Source organism: Sciurus carolinensis, chromosome 13 (genome assembly GCF_902686445.1).
Source record: "Sciurus carolinensis chromosome 13, mSciCar1.2, whole genome shotgun sequence".
Classification (NCBI taxonomy): domain Eukaryota; kingdom Metazoa; phylum Chordata; class Mammalia; order Rodentia; family Sciuridae; genus Sciurus; species Sciurus carolinensis.
This window is the reverse complement of record NC_062225.1, coordinates 37,128,262-37,147,750: the sequence shown is the minus strand read 5'-3', so window position 1 is coordinate 37,147,750 and position 19,489 is coordinate 37,128,262. Positions and strand designations below refer to the sequence as shown.

The window sequence follows — 19,489 nt, the reverse complement described above, 5'->3', positions numbered from 1 at the left end:
AGATAGTATTTTAAATAAATGGTCCTGAAAAAACTGGTTATCCATATGTAGAAGAATGAAACTAGATCCTTTTCTCTCACCCTGAACAAAAGTCAACTCTAAATGGATAAAAGACCTAGGAATTAGATGAGAAACTACACAACTCCTGTAAGAAAACTAGCATCAATTCTCCTACATATATATATACAAGCAATGATTTTATCGATAGAATCCCTACAGTTCAGGGAGAAAAAATGCCTAGTTAATAAATGAGATTGTATCAAAATTAAAAGTCTCTAGATGGGCGCAAGGCATCCTTCAGCCACCTCTGTTGTGGCTCGAACACCTTTCGTGTTGTCAGCGGCGTTAAGGGCAGATATTCAGCTCCCTTGGGACCACAAGTCCCTTCACTAGTGACATATGTTTCATTACCCTTTAGGACAGTTCAGCATGCTTATGGGCAATTACTGTTCTAGGTGTTAGATTTTGGTGGCGGGAGGGGGGGTACAGAGCAGCGCTACGCTGGCGCACATGACCTGATGGCCTTTACCAACCGAGGAGAGATCTTGGTGATTTAGCCCTAGGCTTTTCAAACACCCATCTTGCTTCCACGCATGGCTTCTGCCCTTGGTTCTCTCCCCCAGCACCCTGATACGACAGAAAAAAGCAATTCGATGCCAGAAAATTCAGAGGCAAATGTAGGCGCCTGGTGCCCTGCCCAGAACCCTGACACGGGAAGCTATGGAGCAGATACGGTATTTACATTTGCATGTTCCTGGGCATTTTCCAGGTTGACTGAAGGTTTTAATGTCAGCACCGATGTTATCCAAAGGGTTTTTAAAAGTAAATTTGTACCCACTTTGAAACAGAAACTGAAGCAGGATCAAAAAGTCCTTAAGAAAGCTGAGTTTGCCCACTCACTCTGGCAACTCCAGGGCTCTAGAAATACCTTGAAGCCACTTGCCACAGGCCGCTCTGTATCAAGTTCTTTGCTGATACCAGGGGATGAAGCCTCATCTGAAGGTCAGCATCACAGTACAGCTTTGACAGTGATAGAGTCAAAAACTCACAGTACAAATGCAGTGAGACAAAAGGGAAGGAATAAAGGAATCCAGGGCTTGAAGAAGGAGAGCTTTATGCCTGTCACTGAAGCTTTGGGTCATCAGAGAGAGCTGCAAAAGTACTCCAGTGATTGCGTGGGCACCAGAAGAACTGACAATAGTGGATTGCCAAGTGGCGAGAAACTGGAAATGTTGAAGATGGTGGAACCAGGAAACCAGAACTTCAGTAGCAAAGTAGTGCAGAGGGCATGGGAGTTCTTTGACAGCAATGGGAATTTCCTGTACAGAATTTGAGCTGGGACCTGGCTTGTGGAGATGCCATGTGAAACACAGCTAGACAAATATATTTGGAGCTGCCAAGATTTCTGTATGTGGATAACCACTTTGGAATAGGAGGAATTGATGAGCCTGGAATACGGACAGAAAGAGCTGCTTAGTTATTTAAGCTTCTTGGATCACTGCTCCCAGTCTTTGTATCTTCAGTATTCCCCCTTATTGCTTAACTTTTGTATATTAAAAATCAGAATTGTTTCTGTGATACTTGCCAATAATATGTTTGGGAGAAGTTAAAAGTTTACCTTCTGACCTCATTTTCTTCCTGATCATTGAACACTAACAGTTTTTGAGCTGCTTAGTAAATTGGTTGTTTTGTTTTCCTTAAGTGCAAAGATAAAATGTAGGAGTTCTTGTTGAAAAAAAAAAAAAAGCCTCTAGCTGGGCATGGTGACACACACCTGTAATCCCAGGGGCTCAGGAGGCTGAGGTAGGAGGATTGTGATTTCAAAGCCAGCCTCAGCAACTTAGCAAGGCCCTAAGTAACTCAGTGAGACCCTATCTCTAAAAGAAAATACAAAAAAGAAAATACTCGCTGATGTGAGTCAGTGGTTAAGCACTCCTGGGTTCAATCCCTAGTACCAAAAAAACAAAAAGTAAAAGTCTCTGCACAAAAAAGGAAATAAGAACGTGGTGAGAGAACCTATAGAATGGAAGAAAAATCTTTGCTAACTACTCATGACTGAGAATTAATATCAAGAATATATAAAGAACTCAAAAACTTAACATCTAATTAATAGACAATTTAATTAACAAATGGACAAATTAAACAAACACTTGTCTAAAGAAGAAATACAAATAGCCAGCAAATATGTGAAAAATGTTCAATATTGTTAGCAATTAGAGAAAAGCAAATCAAACTACACTACAATTTCATCTCACTCCATTTAGAATATCAGTCATCAAAAATACAAACAATATTAGATGCTAGAGAGGATGTGGAGAAAAAGGAACACTTAAAATTTTGGTGGGATTGTAAATTAGTACAATCACTATAGAAATCAGAATGAAGATTCCCCAAAAGATGAGGATTGGAACCATCATATGACCCAGGTATTCCACCCAGTATTTATCCCAAAGTATTAAAGTCATCATATTACAGTGATACAAGGAATACCCATGTTTATAGCAGCACAATTCATAATACCCAAACTGTAGAACCAGCTGAGGTTTCTGTCAATGGATAAATGGATAAAGAAAATGTGGGATATATACACAATAAAGTTTTATTCAGCCATAAGGAAAAAATTACATTTGCAGGAAAATGAATGGAACTTGAGAATATTATGTAAGTGAAATAAGTAAAACTCATAAAGTTAAGGATTGTATATTTCTCTCATATGTGGAAGCTAGAGAGGAAAAAGGAAAATAAAGTTAGGGAGAGGGCTCTCATGATAATTGAAGGAAGGAGAAATAGAAGGGACTAGGAGGAAGTAGGAGGGGAGTGAAAGGGGAAATACTGGGGAATGATATTGGCCAAATTATGTTGTGATATCATGTGCAATTTGTAATAACATAACCCACTATTATATACAACTAAAATATACCAAAATATGGGGGAAAATGTGATAGGAAGTATTCAAAAATTTAGAATGTTCAAATTTAAACAGACAGAAAGCAGAAGAGATGTAGCAAGTGATAGCTATGAAGAATGGGAAGTCAAAATAAATTCATTTGAGCAACTGTTCTCAGCATATCTATACCCATCCTGGACTTCTTTGATCATTCAGTCTAAGTAGAATCTTTGTTTGCTCGTCAACTATTTGGTCCCTCATTATGCTAAATTCCGTTAACCGTATTTGTGTCTCTTCTCACCTCACTCTGTGAGCTGCCATTCCAGGTTTGCTGTTCATTCTAGTCATTGCAATCCCTTGGCTCTAGCAGTTAAGCCCTGACACATGCTCTCTGTTTCTTATGGTCTTAACCCCTTGTTGTTGAATGACACACACGAAGAGGAGGAAACAAGATCAGGGAGGGCAAACAAGAATAGTAAATATTTCCCTCAGTAAATAACACAGGTGTCTTCACTGCCCCAGGCATCACACTTTTACCCAGTTCCTGCTATTGCCTAGGAAACCTGCAAAATAGAGGACTGAACAAGGGGTTGCTTTTCCATTTCATGTTGATCCACTGCCCCCACATGGCCACATTCTGAACTTCATCCGTGTTTGGTCCCAAACTGTAAAGACCTTTATCCTAGTAGAAAACATTCCTGCTGACCTCAGACTGCAATCTATGACTTGGAACAGAATCCTTATCCCTCCTGAGCCTCAACGGCATTCTTTCCAAAACTGGATGACACCAGGTTAATTGAAATGATTAAATAAAATAATACATCAAAATTTCTGAATCAAACTAAGGGCCCAATAAACATTAGCTATGGTGCTGTCATGCTCAGTTCTTTCCTTTCTAAAATAAGGCAGCATCCATTATCCTTATAACTTCTCTTTAATGAGTGAGTTGCAAAGGCAGCTGCAAATATTAAAAATTGGTACTCCACATGAGGCCATATCCTTTTCAAGCTACTTGCAAAGACATAATTTCTATTCAATTTTTAGTCAAGACTCACAAGGTAGGAGAGTGGGCTCAAAGTTGAGTTGCTCCAACCTTTTATAGCAGCCTGAGCCTGGGCTGGGATTTGTTCCCAGGCCTGGTCCTTCCCAGGAATGGTCCTGTGTCATTAATCAGCCTCTTTACAACATGGAACTACTTCATAATGGCTGACCCCCACCCTTAAAAAGCTAGGAGAGGAGCCTGGCCCATGTCTGCATTATCTCCCCATCTGGTGGTCTCCTAGACCACAAGCACAAGTGAAAACTTCTCAGGATCTGCTGATTGTTATTCCCAGGAATTAGCTAACTTGTTCATTTTGAGGACAGAAGAGGCACTGGAAGATTAGGTTGGTAGGTGAAAGGTTATATAAGGTGCCATGTCTCAAGTGCCCTTCATGAGGGAGGACTTCCTGCCTTTGTGGCACTACAGTGGCAATTTTAGAGACAATGTTCCAATAGAAGACTACCAGTTTGATTTCTAATCATGCAAAAGTTTGTGTTCCTAAGCCTATCAGTTCACTTCTTGAAGTATCCTATCCTGAAATTTTCTCAAGGACTACTGTCTTTCCTCCCCACTTCTGAGTTCTTTGACTCCTCTGAATCTAGTAAAGATAAAGCAGACATTTTAAAGAGGTAGAAGAGACCATTAAAACAAATCTTGTATTTTCTAGAACTGTCTTCATTTTAAGTTACTATCATATCAGATAACATGCCAAATGGATTCTACTTTGTCTAACTTGGTTCAGATTACTTGGGACAGGTCCCCAGCTCCAACAGAGGTGGGACCTGGGAACATTTCTTCTCCACATCTTACCATTACACATTGCCAAGGAAGCAGTACTGTGGCTATCTCAGTCACAAGGATTACCCCTGCAGTTCCAGGATAGCAGTCTTACTTCCACATATTGGACTGTAAGGAGACATTGACACCCCATGGATTCAGACAGGTTGTTACATACACAGAAAACAAAAGCAAAGTAAGTATAATGTCAGTTCTCTGTGTCCCTAAGTCCCATAGGATGATGTTGAGCTGAGAGGCAACAGATGGCACTGGCAGTAGGTGGCCAACTACTGGCTAAGCAGTGTCTCAGACCTCACTGGAGCCTACAGACGTGTCTTGGAGTCAAGCAGAGCTGGAAAGTGCTGCACTTGATAGAAACCAGGAAGGCAGATGAGAATGAGAACAAGGTGGCAGCACATTTTGATGTCAAGGAAGCAGATGAGAAAGCACCTCATTACACAAGGCTGCTCAGCTTCCCCATGACAGGAATCACAGGTCAGGCCATGGTAAGGCTCTGTCTATGCCACCTCTGCAGAGACATGCCAGGTGGCTATGTACCATGGTAGAGCAGGTCCCCTGAACTTAGTTTCATCATATGTGAAATAGGGATACTAAGAGTACCCACCACAGATATTTTATTTTTACATAAAATTTACCATTTTAAAGTGAATTATTCAATGGTTCTTAGTATATTCACAGAATTATACAACCACCATTATTATATGATTCTAAAACATGTTAATTACTCAAAAAGAAATCCTGTATTTCTTAGCAATCCCTCTCTGCTCTTCCTACCCTCAGCCCCTGGCAACCATTTGTCTACTTTTTGTCTCTCTGGACATTTCATTTGACTGATTTATTTCACTACTATGTTTTAATGTCCTGTTATTGTTTTGGTGGTGCTGGAGATCAAACTTAGGGCTTCACACATGTTAACCAAGAACTCTTAAACTGAGCCACATCCACAGCCCATCATTTAGTATGTTTTTAAGGTTCCCCAAGTTCTACCGTGTATCAGTACTTCATTCCTTTTTAGAATCAAATGATTCTCACATGTATAGCTATATCACATTTTTACCATCAGTTGATGGACATTTGGATTGTTCTACCTCTTGACTAATGTGAATAAATCTGCACTGAACAGTCATGTGAGTTTTTATGTGAACATATGTTTTCAATGCTCATGTATCCCTAGGAGTGGAATTGCTAGGTCAAATGGTTAATGTTCAATGTTTTGAAAAACTGCCACTTTCCACATGACTGAATATGTATTTTATATCAGCATATACTTTTAAATAATAAAAAAACCACTCTTTAACATAGCCTGGCCCACAATATTCATTCTTTCATTCCATAAATATGGAGCACCTACTATGTGTACATGTGGAAATACAGTGATGAATACTAGAGAGCTCTGCCCTTCTGTAGTTGGCACTTGTGAGGGTGGAGTCAGACAGTGATATGAATTATGGAGAAACAAAGTAGGGAAGGAGGGTAGAGAGTACAGGGTGGGCATGTATCAGTTTTCAATGGGATAACAGAAAGACCTCACCGATGAAGAAAATGAGGTGAAAGGATATGGATCTTCTAAGAACAGTATTTCAAGAAGTAAAAATATTCCCAAGCTGTGGCATGCCTGAGGAACAATATGGTCATTGAGGCTAGGGTACAGGGGATAGGCACAGAAAAGAAATGAGAACCATGTCCCACAGATCCCTGTCATGGTGAAGGCTCTGACCCCTACTCTGAGATAGCTGGGAGCCACTGGAGGGATTTAAAGCATAGTAATAGGCTCTCACCTGGGTTCTAACAAGGTCACCCCACTACTGTGTTGAAAGACATGGAGGGCAAAAACAGAACAGAGCTGCCGGCAGATGATGACAATGTCTTAGCAGAGAAGAGGGTGGCCTAGGCCAGAGGCAATGGTGGAAAAGCTGAGAATAGTCAGTTCCTGTGAAAGTTATGGAAACAGAGCCAACAGGAATATCTGATGAAATGGATGTTTGGCCTGAACAATTGAAGAAAGGAAAAGTTGTGTTATCATCTATCATCTACCTACCTACTTTGTGGTGCTGTGGACCACTGTGCTATTTACTGAGCTGGGGACATCTATATTTTGTTCACTATGGAACCCCAAGTGCCTAGAACAGTGTCTGGCACTTTGCAAGCACTCAATAAATTACACAAAACATACCAGGACTCACAGTAAGTCCTTGGTCAGTATTCATTATTTGATACCTATGGTTACCTGACCTTTCTCCCTAACACTCTAAACTCTTCATATTAAGAATCTTGAGCTTGTATGATTTTTACCAGATTACTGACCCTCACAGCATGTCTCATAGAACTACTTGCGAATGTTTGAACTGGGGTTAACTGAATCAATGAATCATGTTTTCACAACTGTATGTGACTCTGTCTTGTCTGCTTCCATGCAAATCCCATCCTTTTCATTGGCCACCTTTGGGTCCCTCCTACATTGGCTATCTTCCAATAATTACCTGCCATTTACTTTAAAGTTGCTTCTACCTCGGAACTGTATTAGTACATTATTCAATACTATTATTAGCCCCATTTAAAAATGAGACAAGAGGCACCCTCTTTAATTTAAGGTTAATTAATTTGGCCAAGATCAAACAGCTAGTAGAGCTACAACTGAAACTGTGAAACTCCCTGTAGTTGCTGCTCTCACCTTCCCCCTGCTTTGCGTGGGTATACTATCAGGAGTGCTTCTGTAAAATTTATGCATTCAAAGGGCAGTTGGACCTTTCTAACTCTGAGCTTTAACTCTCCAGGTTTTCCCTAAACTTCACTGTTAATCCAACTTGATTTCTAACCCCATCCACTGCCCTTGACATAAAAGTCTACATTTCTTAAATTGTAGCCATGAATTTGAAATTCTACCATTTGTCAAGAACACCATCATCTTCCTTCTTCCTCCCTTAGGGCGAGCAACATCAATAATCCAGGGAATTCTGCGTATTTGATTCCTATCCTGTAGTGACCTAGTTTAGGCATGCTTTGGAGACTTTTGAGGTGAGAAAACCTCAAGATTATTAGCTGGACAATAATTTCTAATACTGAAAATTCACATCCATTCGTATTATATTCATTATAACCTCTCCAACCACTTCTTTTCATGGGTCCAATTCCTTTCTTCTGATCACCATCTCTTATGGCTGGTTACAGAATTTGTAAGCATCTCAAAACTGAGAACTTCACAAATACTTCAAAGGTTGTCTTAAATTCCACTTGAAATGCCTCATAATTAAGACTACCTTACAGCAATATTAAGATGTGAAAAGTGGTACAAGACTCCAGATATTGAGACAGGAGAATCTCAAGTTCAAGGCCAGCTTTGGCAACTTAGTGAGGCCCTATCTCAAAATAAAAAAATACCAGTACCTCACACAAAAATTAAGATTAGAGGTATAATTAACCAAACTACCCCACCTTTGGCTGCCAAATTCTGGCAGTAATTTGAAATTGAACTGTATGAAAAGTTAGTCTGGACCCAAGGACCACTGGACAAGTGCTTGAATGAATCTAAAAAGTGGGCTTTGGGTTTAGTAGGGACAGACTTCCCCACCCTCTATAGTCATAGGATGGTCAATGTTTAGAAAACAAGGATTGAGACTTACTGAAATATGTTAGAAATGCTCTTAAAAATATACAATTTGCCCTCCTTCCCTGAATACCAGTGATTTAGGGGACACCTAGTCCTAAGCTAAAGTGAAAGACTTTGGTTCAGGCTAACTGCTAAACTTTTGTGATTTTCATCAATCACTTTCAACCCTACCAATTGCTGGAGGCAACTGGATATTCAGAAAGGGGGAAACCACCACCAACACCACCAACAAAAAGCCAATTGAAGCTCTGAAGAGGGGAAAACAATTTGCTGAGAAGCAAACCTTTCCTCCTCTTTGGTCCAGGGTGGCTGTGACCAATATCCATGCCTATGACGTTTGAGTGGTTTCTTCTCAAGTCCTTCTATCTCATTTGCCCTATGAAGCTGTGGGTAGAATAAGTCCCATTGTGGACTGAGGACAGAGGTCACACCTTTACCCATCAGGCTCATCATAGTCTTCACACCACAGACACTTGCAGTGGGTCTTAGCATAACCTGGGTGGGTCCTAAAATTCTGTAGAAAAATGGAGCTAAAACTGCAGGTGTCACTCAAAGCATTAACAAAACACAGGTGAACAGAAGGAAATTGGAGACATTTAAATTGGTACAGAATAGCTGAACCTCCAGTGCTACAGACAATGAAGTCTGGTACAGCATTACTTATATTTTAAGATGACACTACACAGTCACTGAAGCCACGCACCACCATCCCAGTGATCAAAACTTAAAGTGATGTGTGTAACATAAAAGTCGGTCTACAGACGATGTGCCCAATAAGAGACAAAAACAGAAAAGCTGGGAAGGCAGGTGATACTATAGAAGATGATCTACATAAGGAATTCAGTGTGAATTAGCAGAGCAGCCTGTTACAATGTATTTACTTAAAAATACTTCTGTATAGTATGACCTTCTCCAAGGTAAGGGGGTTTTTTGTTGCCCATTTTTCTGAGATGGAGGTCTCACTATATTGCTCAAGCTGCCCTCAAATTTCTGGGCTCAAGAGATCTTCCTGCCTCAGTCTCTCAAATAGCTGGGAGTACCGGCATATGCTCACACACCCAGATTCTCCAAGGCAAGTTTTAACCCTAAAGGAGGCGAGCAAACGTGGTGGCTGCCATCCAACTGGGCTAAACTCCAATAGAAGCTAAAGCCCATCTGTAATTCAACACTTGCTATTTAGCAAACTGCAAGTTTAAAAAATGGGCTTTTATTGGTGAAATTAATTTCTTGTTAATGGTCATGGGAGGTTCTCATAAGCAAACTAAAATATACCCATGACTGGCCAGAATAGCTTCACTGACTAGGATGTTAAGAATTTACAAAATCTTGCTCAGTCCCTGGGACAGGGGCTGAGGCCTGCTTCTCCCTTGGTTCAGTCCACTTACCAACTGAGTAGTAGTACAACTGAGTAGTAGTACAGAATTGTACTTCAGGGAGATTGCTGCACCTGCCTCAAGTAAACCTTAGGGTACAGAGTAGACTTTCTGTAAGCCAGATGTATCTACTGTTTTTGTGCCAGCTTCACCATTAACTGGTCCTGATTTCTCATGTGTGAGGCTGAATTTCAAAGTCTCATTCTAATGTAGTTGACTTAAAGGAGTAGTTCTCACCAGATCAGATTGATTATGTGACCTACCAAAAGCAATACATTTAGTTACCTGGGAAGGGAGAAAGCTCCCTTTAGAAAGTTATTTTTGAAGAATTCTCTTACAGGGGATGTCTATAAAAACCAAAGGTTGTAAATGACTAACTTCCTGTGCCTGATAAAGGGTTTTTGTTTTGTGGTACTGGGGATTTTGTGGTACAGGGGTGCTTTAACACTAAGTTACATTCCTTGTCCTTTTACTTTATAATGAATCTCAGTTGCTGAGGTTGACCTCAAACTTGCAATCCTTTTGCCTCTGCCTCTTGCCACTGAGTTTACAAGTGTGCACCACCACAACCAGATAGTACATTTTAGTTAGAAGAGGAAAACTCATCTAGGCCTATGGGGGGCAGCCCCAACTGTCTATGCACACTTGGCCCACAAGGGTTTTCCAATCAAACACAACTCATCAGTACCTGTGCATCATCTGCATGGCCAGATTTACTGAGACACAAAATAGGACTCAAGGGTTCTTTTTCATTTTTACTAGTTGCTGTAAAGTTCAGCTGACTTTTTAAAATCTGAGGACTTAAATGAAGGGAAACCTTGAGAACTCAAACCCAACCAAGGCAACACCCACCTGATAGCTCCTGATTAAAATGAGACCTGGACTTGAGGTTCAGATACTTCTCTGAATCATCTTTTGAATTATATCCCACACCTAAACATCACATCTTTATGTGAAGTGCGTTGCTTATTTAAGAAATTCTGTAGCTCAGGTATTTACATAACATTATTTGACAGAAATTGGCTGAAAACCTATAGGAACCAGAGTTCCAAGAGTACTAATTAGAAAGGAACACTGTTTCCACATGATTGAAGCTAATGCGCATGTGCAATTAGATTTTTTTCACTGCTCTAAAAAACAAAATAACTTAAATCTCGCTTCAGAATACTGTGGTGACTATACAGATTAGGGTAATGTCTAATGTCACACATTTCACACCACTTTGACAAAAAAACTTGAAATTCTGCAAAGGATATTCCAACTTGCATTCCAATCCTAATCCCTCCCCTTTCCAAACTGAACATGGGGTCTCAATTAGTAATGTTAATTCACATAACCCCTCTCCTCCTATCTCAGGAAAATAAGTTTAAAATTGTCTAGGTGAAAGAATCCAGACGACCATTACCATTTTCCAGCATACATGAACTTCTGTACAGAATTCTAGGGCAATTTCACACCATTTCCCTTTACTGCACATTCAATCAATGCTAAAAGTATCCAAAAACTGAATGCGTAATTAAGGCGCACAACAGATGTCTCATAAGAAGTAAACATTGCTGTGCAGCTTTATCCTACAAAATGGATGCATTTAATTCCTAACACCTACTCCTCCATTATAATTGGACAGCTTTTTTTTTCTACCATACCTATTATCACAATGCTGTAATGACATTAGACTCCAATTAAAACGGACTTATGTATTCAGAGCGAACCTTTAGTTACCAGAATCCCACTGAGATTGCCTAGCATGTGCAAGGCCCCAAGTTCCATCCTCAGCACCACCCAAAAAAGAAAAAAACAAATTTTTATTCTATCTTACCATCTCCATACCACATACCATCCCTAGTCCCACCCAATTTCCTTATTTATTCTTACAGAGAATAATAAACAACTGAAGGTGGTACCTGTCCCAAAGTCAGGAAGTGAAATATATGAAGGAAGTGGAGTATTTGCTAAGAGGGGTCTAGCTTTCTTCTGGGAACTAAAGCTAGGATCTGTGGTGAGACTTTCTTTTTTTAAGTGTAGATGGAGATAATACATTTATTTATTTGTTTTCATGTGGTACTGAAGATAAAACCCAGTACCTTACACATGCAAGGTAAGCACTCTACCACTGACCTATAACTCCAGTCCTGTTGTGAGAACTTTTGAGGCCCCTTACCTGTGATTTTTTGTTGTTTATTTGGTTGTGGTTTTTCCTTTGTTTTTAATTATGGCCCACAGACCAGAAAAAGTATAACAGGCTTGATGACCTTAAAATTCTTTTAGTATATTACTGAAAAGATATATATTATGAAATATTTAGAGGGGAGGAATATTCAGCAATATTCAGCAATGGGATGAATTTTTGTTACTTCTATTATTTATAATATAATCAACTAATTTAAACTACATTTGGGACAAGAGGGACAGAACTTATTTTACCTGAAATAAAAATCCACTATTTTATTAGTAGCAAATCTAGGTTCTAATTCTGTGAATTAAAACAACAATGCAACTTAAATCCAAATCCAAAGATTTCACTATAGCCAACCACAGAAATTTTATGATTGTGGCCATAAAAGAAAACCACAGCTATGTATTAAAAGAATTTTTAAAAATTTAGGAAAGTAAATAAATGAAAGAGTTCAAGAAAGTTATGAGACAGGTACAACTGTTTCAGTCAAATTCCAAATTTCACTGTTCTCTGATTGCCCATGGATATTCTTCACAGAATCATAGTTTAGATGGTATTACTTTAGGATTCTTAAACACACTGCATATTTCATTATATAAATCACACAAAAATAGAAACAAATACAGTTGTCAAACATTCTCCATAAATTCCACCGTTCAGTATATTTGGGGTGTCTCTGAGTCAAGAAGTTAAAACCACTTCCAGAACACCTTGGGCAGAAAAATTATTTCCAAACAGGAAATAATAACAAGCACCGCAGAACATTTACAAATTTATAAGACACTCATAATTCAATAAAACAAAACCTCTCAAAACTCAGGAACTGGTCCTTAGAAATTTGAAAGTGGAGCCAAAATAAACGATCGTGCTATTCAATTATGTCTTCTCTCCATCAAAGTCTCTGCAATTTATTTTTATTCAGTAGTACATCCAATAATATGATGTTAATTCAAAAATTAAAGAAAAAGGACACAAGAATTTGAAGGGCTTAAATATATTTTTATATTGATATTCTGTGTCTTTCTACTCTAAAATAATACATTATTATTGATTACATACAGGATGAGGTGAGGTATTTGTAAAATATCTGATAAAAATAATTAATATACAGTATTCTACATGAGATGGAATCTTAAGAACCTCTAGTCTTCTTAAGTGTTAAATTGATCATCTAAATTAAACTGCCCTGAATGGACTTACAGTTGTTCCCTTAAACCATGTTAGAAAATGGAGGATCTTACATTTTCCCAGAATTTGTGCAGAAAAGGGAAAAGCACATAATTGGCAATTTCTTTCTCACATCCAAAGTAATGCATTCACACAAAATCAGGATCTCCATGTTTAGCATAAAAAGAGAAAAATACTGGATTTGAGATATAAAATCTCTTGAGAAAAGATTAGGCTAATTCAACAACACGAAGAAATTCAAGTGGTCAACAGTCTTGAAAATGCTTTATTGAAATGTGTGACTTATGTGCGAAGATGTGTTTGAAAAGACCACAGCTTGAAAACTGGATTTTAAACTTCTCAACAACCAATTAAAAAATAAAGAAAATCCCTACTGGGCTTGACTTTTAGTATAACTAAGAATCCTGGTGTAAAATTTTCCTTCAAAACATTTTGTTACAGAAACTAAACAAAACAAAACTATTATATTTGGAAACCACTGGAGTCTGAAGTTTCAGAGAAGCAACAGTTTTTTAGACATGGAGGGTGACTTCTTTTTTGGTACATTTGGATGAACATGGACTTCACAGTTCTCAGAAGAACACTGGAGGGGTGTTCAAGTCTGTATGCTTGTCATGTTGAAGAAACAGAGAAACAGAAAAGGACAAGGATGGAGACAGGAGAGGAGAACAAGAAAAGGGCTCAGAGGAAAGAAACTGGAACAAGACATGATTACGTTAAGTCTAGTTATAAATTTATCAGAAGCTGTGCGCACCTTTTTTAAAAGTCCTAAATTTACATTCCAAAAACTGCCCCCATTTCCCCCGAACCCACTGTCCCTGCCTTGGAGCTATTGTGAAAGTCTATGCACAAAAATTGAAACACAAAATAAAAAATAACCCGGCCCCTCCGAATCCAAAACAAACCCAAAAAAGCTGTACATTTTTTTACACATAGGATTAATAATATAGGCATATAGGTGGCATGATTCAATTAAAAGGCTTTACTTTTTATGCCAGGAAAAAAACCCCAATAAATAAAAGGTGCTAAAAGTTAGCATTAAGAATTTGGTTGTAATATCATGACAAAAACCTGGGAAGGCAAATCCTCAAAGCTCCTCTGATACTGATCTGTCTAAGCAAACTACAAAGCAAATACATAAATAACACAAAATGATTGAGAATGTGAGAATTTCAGAAACAGACAACATAATTCAGGTTAACTTTGTTGAACAGTGAATAAATGAAATTCATCTACACCTGAATAAAACATATTTAACAATCAAAAAATTTTAAACCACCACAAAAAGTAAAAACTTTAAACAAACAAACAGGATTTGTTTTTAGGGCACACAAACACCCCTGCAGCAGATTCCGACAGTAGCTTTACTGTTGTGTCTTCTACAGATGAGTTAAAGAGACAGGTTGGGCTCCATACAGGTAAGATGACTAACAGGGTGACAGGACAGTCAGAGGGTGGAGCGCCACACCTGGCTATACGACCCCAGATTCCACTGCAGAGCTGGCTTTGTGAGTAGGAGGCACACAAAGAAAGGTGATTCAGGCAGACATTATTCAAGAGCTACTTTGTCCGGTAACCATTGAATAATGTTTGGGAAAGCTTTGGGCTTTGTTTTTTAAGTTTTACTCCTTGTATTTAATTTTTTAAATAACAAGGTCACTAAAACTCATGCACGCTGCAAAAAACCTCATGCAGTAGTTAAGGTAAACCATCCAAGCAGTTTTTATTCATTAATATTCATAAATACACACAGCAGCTTCATTAGAGATTTCAATTTTCCTCTTCAGTTTGAATGTGGAGTATTAGGAGAGCCTTTTGCATGTCAAGGTACAGGAAGCAGAGATCACCCCTGCACTGCTACCTACATTTACCTGCTAGAAGTAAAAATTAGTTAAGTGGAAATGATTATCATATATATTTTCTCTCTTCCTTTTGAATGTACACAATGTAACAAGAGTGACAGACCTGAAATTACAATCACCAAACAAACCCAAGATAGTTGTTGTCCACTTTCATTGGCAAATACAGCACAGAGGACATTGTCTGCGAATTGGGATGTCATCAAAGAGGAGGTGGTGGAGGCTCATTTCCTTTATTACTCTCTTTTAAATTTAGGTTTTCTAAAGCAACATCTAAAGGCATAATATCTACACAGCCCATAGCACCAAAATCTGCCATCTCCCCCCGTTCATCCTCATCTGAGGACGAGCTCTCTTCACGCACTAAAGTGGACAGAAGGAGCTCTTGAACAAACAGGCTGCGGTCTGCACGCTCGCTTTCCATGGACTGACGCTCTGTTTCAGACATTTTAGGATCATTCAACCTGTGTAAGTTAAAAAGAAAAAATCTTATTGGTAAATAGTCAAGGAACAATGGCATGACCAACAATGTCCAACAATGTCAACAATGTCTTCCATTGTACAAGCTGTACATAAGTGGCAGCATTCAGAATCTAAGATGTATATTAGAACACCTTGCTCTAATTTGTTACCTTAGTTATATTCAGATGAATTTACCATACTTTTAGCAATACTATCATAACCCTGAGGTGCAAAATTATGCCTTAATTAGATTTAATTGGGGGGAAAAGATATTTAGACTTCCACTCCCTCTAGACCTCTAGAGAAAACAGTGGTAATTTTTTTTTTTCTGAGAAAACAATACTTCTAACAGATTAATGCTTGAGGAAATAGTGATTTCCCGAACTAGAATTTCACTTGTGAGATGTCAAAAAAGGGAAACAGCAACTTTACTCACGAAATCAAAATCTATACTGATCAAACTATACTGACCTCAAGAAAATCCTAAAATTTCTCCTGACTACTATTACTTCCAACTAATTCTCACAAAATAAAGATATGTCCAAAATCCCAAGAAGGCAAGAAAACACATACTGTCCTCACTTTCCCTACTAACAACCAACCCAAGTGTGGCAGTCCACTTGCCCATGGTGCTTAGCAAAGCATGCAGTACTATGCTGAAAAACTTGGCTCATCCACACAAGGCCTGGATAGATGTTAAGAGTTGAAAATTCTAGTTAACAATTGCTAACATCTTCTTAAAATTACTATAACATTTCAATTCTCCAATAAATAATTGAAATTGCTTAGTTTCAGTAGTGATGTTATTTTTCTACACTTTTAGTGGCTAAGAAACAAAGAGAAACCAGCTGAAACAGTGGAATCAGGAAAAGGAGCAAAACAGAGGACAGTGAGAGGCATGCATGCGTGATAGGCATGCATGTCAGGTACCCAGGTGTACCCAAGACTAGAGACAGATCTCCATGCTGCTCACTAACCAGTTCCCTCTTCCTACTGAAAGGAAAGAAGCATTCCAAAATCATAATGGCAGTAGTATGGGTCAGAGTCTGTTCTAAGGGCTTTTTATGTGTATTAACTCTTTTAACTCCTATCAGGATACATAATGAACATTTTAAGGAAAACTGAAGCAGAGAGTAAGGTAACTTGCTCAAAATCTCATGGCTGTTAAGTTAAAAAACACCAAAGAAAAACAAGATTTAGAGCTCAGAAAATAGAAAGTTTAAATTTCAGAACTTAAAAGTATCTAGAAGTAATTACATAAAAGCCACTGAAAGGAAATGACTGGTAACATACATAGTTAAAATTATATTCAGAATATCACAAGGGCACAGCTAAGGGAATGGAAATTGAATAGTAAGCTACATGTTCTCAATCCAAAACTACAGAGCTGTGTTAAAACCTGAAATGTTTTCCACGTTCTTAGCTTTGAAAAAACGTTCTTTGTTTAAAAAAAGAAAAATCTACAACAGTCATATCTATCATAGAAATATAGATTTCATATTTAAGACCACCTAGACAGTATCAAGCAAATTACAAGACACAGAGGTTGAGAACTTCAGCATTTTGTGGAACATTTGATTCCAATATTACTGTTTTGATTTTCAGGGAAATAACTATCAAAATGCCTCATACTTGAGGGGCAAGTGTAATCTGGTATTAGGGCTTGATCTCCTGATGGACCAACTTCTTTTGGGACCAAAGGAAGAGCAAAGTTTGTGAGGATCTTCAGACTGGGATAGCAGAACTAGCTGGCCCTAGCACCAAAAACCTGAACACACACATATTAGCTGGTGTCTATGAGATCAGAGACCAGGTTTTCCCCTGTGTGCAATGCACATGCTTTCCTTGCCTTAAAAATTTACAAGGTATGTTTGTAATATATCTGAAGTTCTTAGGAGCCCAACAGTAAATAAAACTTTTTGTTTGTTAATTAGTTTTCCCTAAACTTATAACAAGAAAAAAAGAATGTAAGTAACTATAAATTCCTCAGCATATATAAAATTCTAGGAAAATTTTTTTTTTAAATACTGCCTTGAATAAATCAAGTGAGTTCACATCAAATGATACAATTAAAGACATGGAAAATGATCTGCAAACTACAAGGTACTGTGCAACATGAAGATTCAGATGATAGGAGGAGTCTTCCAGAAGCGACAACTCAAATTCAAGGAAAGCACTCAGAGGCCATCTCCATCCTATGTCCTAGGAGCAGGATGTCTGGTATAGAATAAAAATTCCAGATCAAGTCCACTTAATAGTTTGGGGTTAAAAGACAAAGGGAAAAGAAAAGGGGCAGGAAAATGTCTTTTTCAAAGGGCACTGATGAGAACATCTACTCATAGTTCCATGAACTCTCAGTGAATATAGATACAAGTTGGTCTCCTTTATCAGGTAAGTGCCTAGGGATGACAAGTTATGAACTTGCTATTGGCTAATCCCTACAGGTAATACTATATGGCAGTAGGTAGATCCATCTGTGGCTGATTTCCTTACAATGAAACATTTTCTGGTAATAAGCAGGCAGTTACTGACCCTGGGGAGATAATTCAAAGGTAAATTCCTCACATGAAACTTCCTTCTTAGACCCATAATAAATGGTAACATGTACCAATACATTTAATCCTTTTTAATTCTCTCATGTGGCAAAACTCCTGGGATATTGACAATAAAACTTGCCTAAAGTCTAAACCTAGTAAGTAACAAAATCAGAGCTATAGACAGGGGCCTCAAACACTTTTTATTCCACATCCACAATATGTTATTTGTAAGTATACACATGTACCATTATGCTAACATATTTTTAAAAGTGTGAGATAAAAGAAATATAAGTAGAAATTTTTATAGTTTCTTCATTAGAAGAAATCAATGCATCATCATACACACTGAATTTTGGAGAGAGCTATATTATATGATACTAATTTTCTTCATTTTATGAATTTTATATTACTCTGTCACATTAAAAGCCCAATTAGTCCAGGTTTGTTATGTGTTGTGCCTAAGACTCCAGTCACCACTACTCTTCCAGTGGAATGGTTTACTATGTGTACTAAATATTATTTAGACTGTGGTACCCAACTTTTTAAAATCATTACTTCTGTGTACTAACCATAAGAATTTAAACATAGCTCCTTTAGAAATTCATAGGAGAAAACAATTGTATGATGAAGTCTTCTGTACCTTTTAATACTTCACAACAGACTAAAATTGGCAATTAGAAGCAAGCAATGTTAATTATGATAATAAATGTACCTAATATGCCCATATATAAAATGACATGATATGGTGCTTAAGTTTTATGTGTAGTATGGAAAAGGAAATTCATATTAGATGATCATGTGTACCTTGAGAAGAAGACCAGCATTCTTTCTTTATCTAAAATAGTAACTATGTTTCAAATCCTTAAATATGCAGTTTTAATTGGAGAGGTACTGAGTTGTAATGGTTTACTCAAAAGCAGAATTTTTAGACCGCATAGTGTCAATAAAACACTGGTTTTCCAACAAAAACTGTATTAATAAATGTGCTACCTTGTTAAAAGAAACTGGGAATTCTGGAGAGTCTGCTGACTGCTTTCTGTATTCGCTGTATTGGTTGTTGCTGTGGATTGTGTGATTGTAGTGGTGACACTGCTTGTGTTAGTACGCCGGGTTGCGTTGCGGGCAGTCTCCAGTTGTTGCCGTGCTGCCTGGGCATGCTGCCGTTCTAGCTGCAGCTGCATCTGCAGTTGTTGTAACTGAGAAGCGGAAGGGCCAGAAGAATTAAGCTGTCCTCCTGCAGAACGTCTCACTCCTGATAACTGAGATAAAAGCTCTGCCAATGGAAATGAAGATGATCAATGTCTACTTAACAACAAGGAAAACAAAATGCTAATAGAACACACTTTTACTGGGAGACTATGAAAAGTATTGTCAACAAGTAGATACTCAGAGCAACAGGTAGCACATCTAAGAGTGCAATACTCTTGAGAATGTCTCTTAGAGGCAGGAGTTACTGTGTACAGGAATGCAAAAAAATATGAATGTTACACACTATTAATTTTGTTCTAAGAAAAACTCAGAGACTATTTTAAAATTATTTGCATTGAGTACTAATGTATA

At 38.1% G+C, this 19,489-nt stretch overlaps 1 protein-coding gene and 1 pseudogene across 1 annotated transcript in view; one reads left to right on the top strand and one right to left on the bottom strand.

The window, feature by feature from the left end:
• The first annotated feature begins 279 nt into the window (after positions 1 to 279).
• Positions 280 to 1,334, top strand: LOC124962862 (neugrin-like; annotated as a pseudogene).
• An 11,984-nt stretch (positions 1,335 to 13,318) lies between these two features.
• The window catches only part of Kcmf1 (potassium channel modulatory factor 1), a 79,587-nt gene continuing 73,416 nt past the window's right edge, over positions 13,319 to 19,489 (bottom strand). Inside the window, exons 6-7 of the mRNA XM_047522204.1 lie at positions 18,920 to 19,202; positions 13,319 to 15,394 (exon numbers count right to left, since the gene is read on the bottom strand). Of these exons, the coding sequence (XP_047378160.1) occupies positions 15,133 to 15,394; positions 18,920 to 19,202 (545 nt within the window). The 3' untranslated portion in view covers positions 13,319 to 15,132. The remainder of the gene's footprint in view (positions 15,395 to 18,919; positions 19,203 to 19,489) is intronic.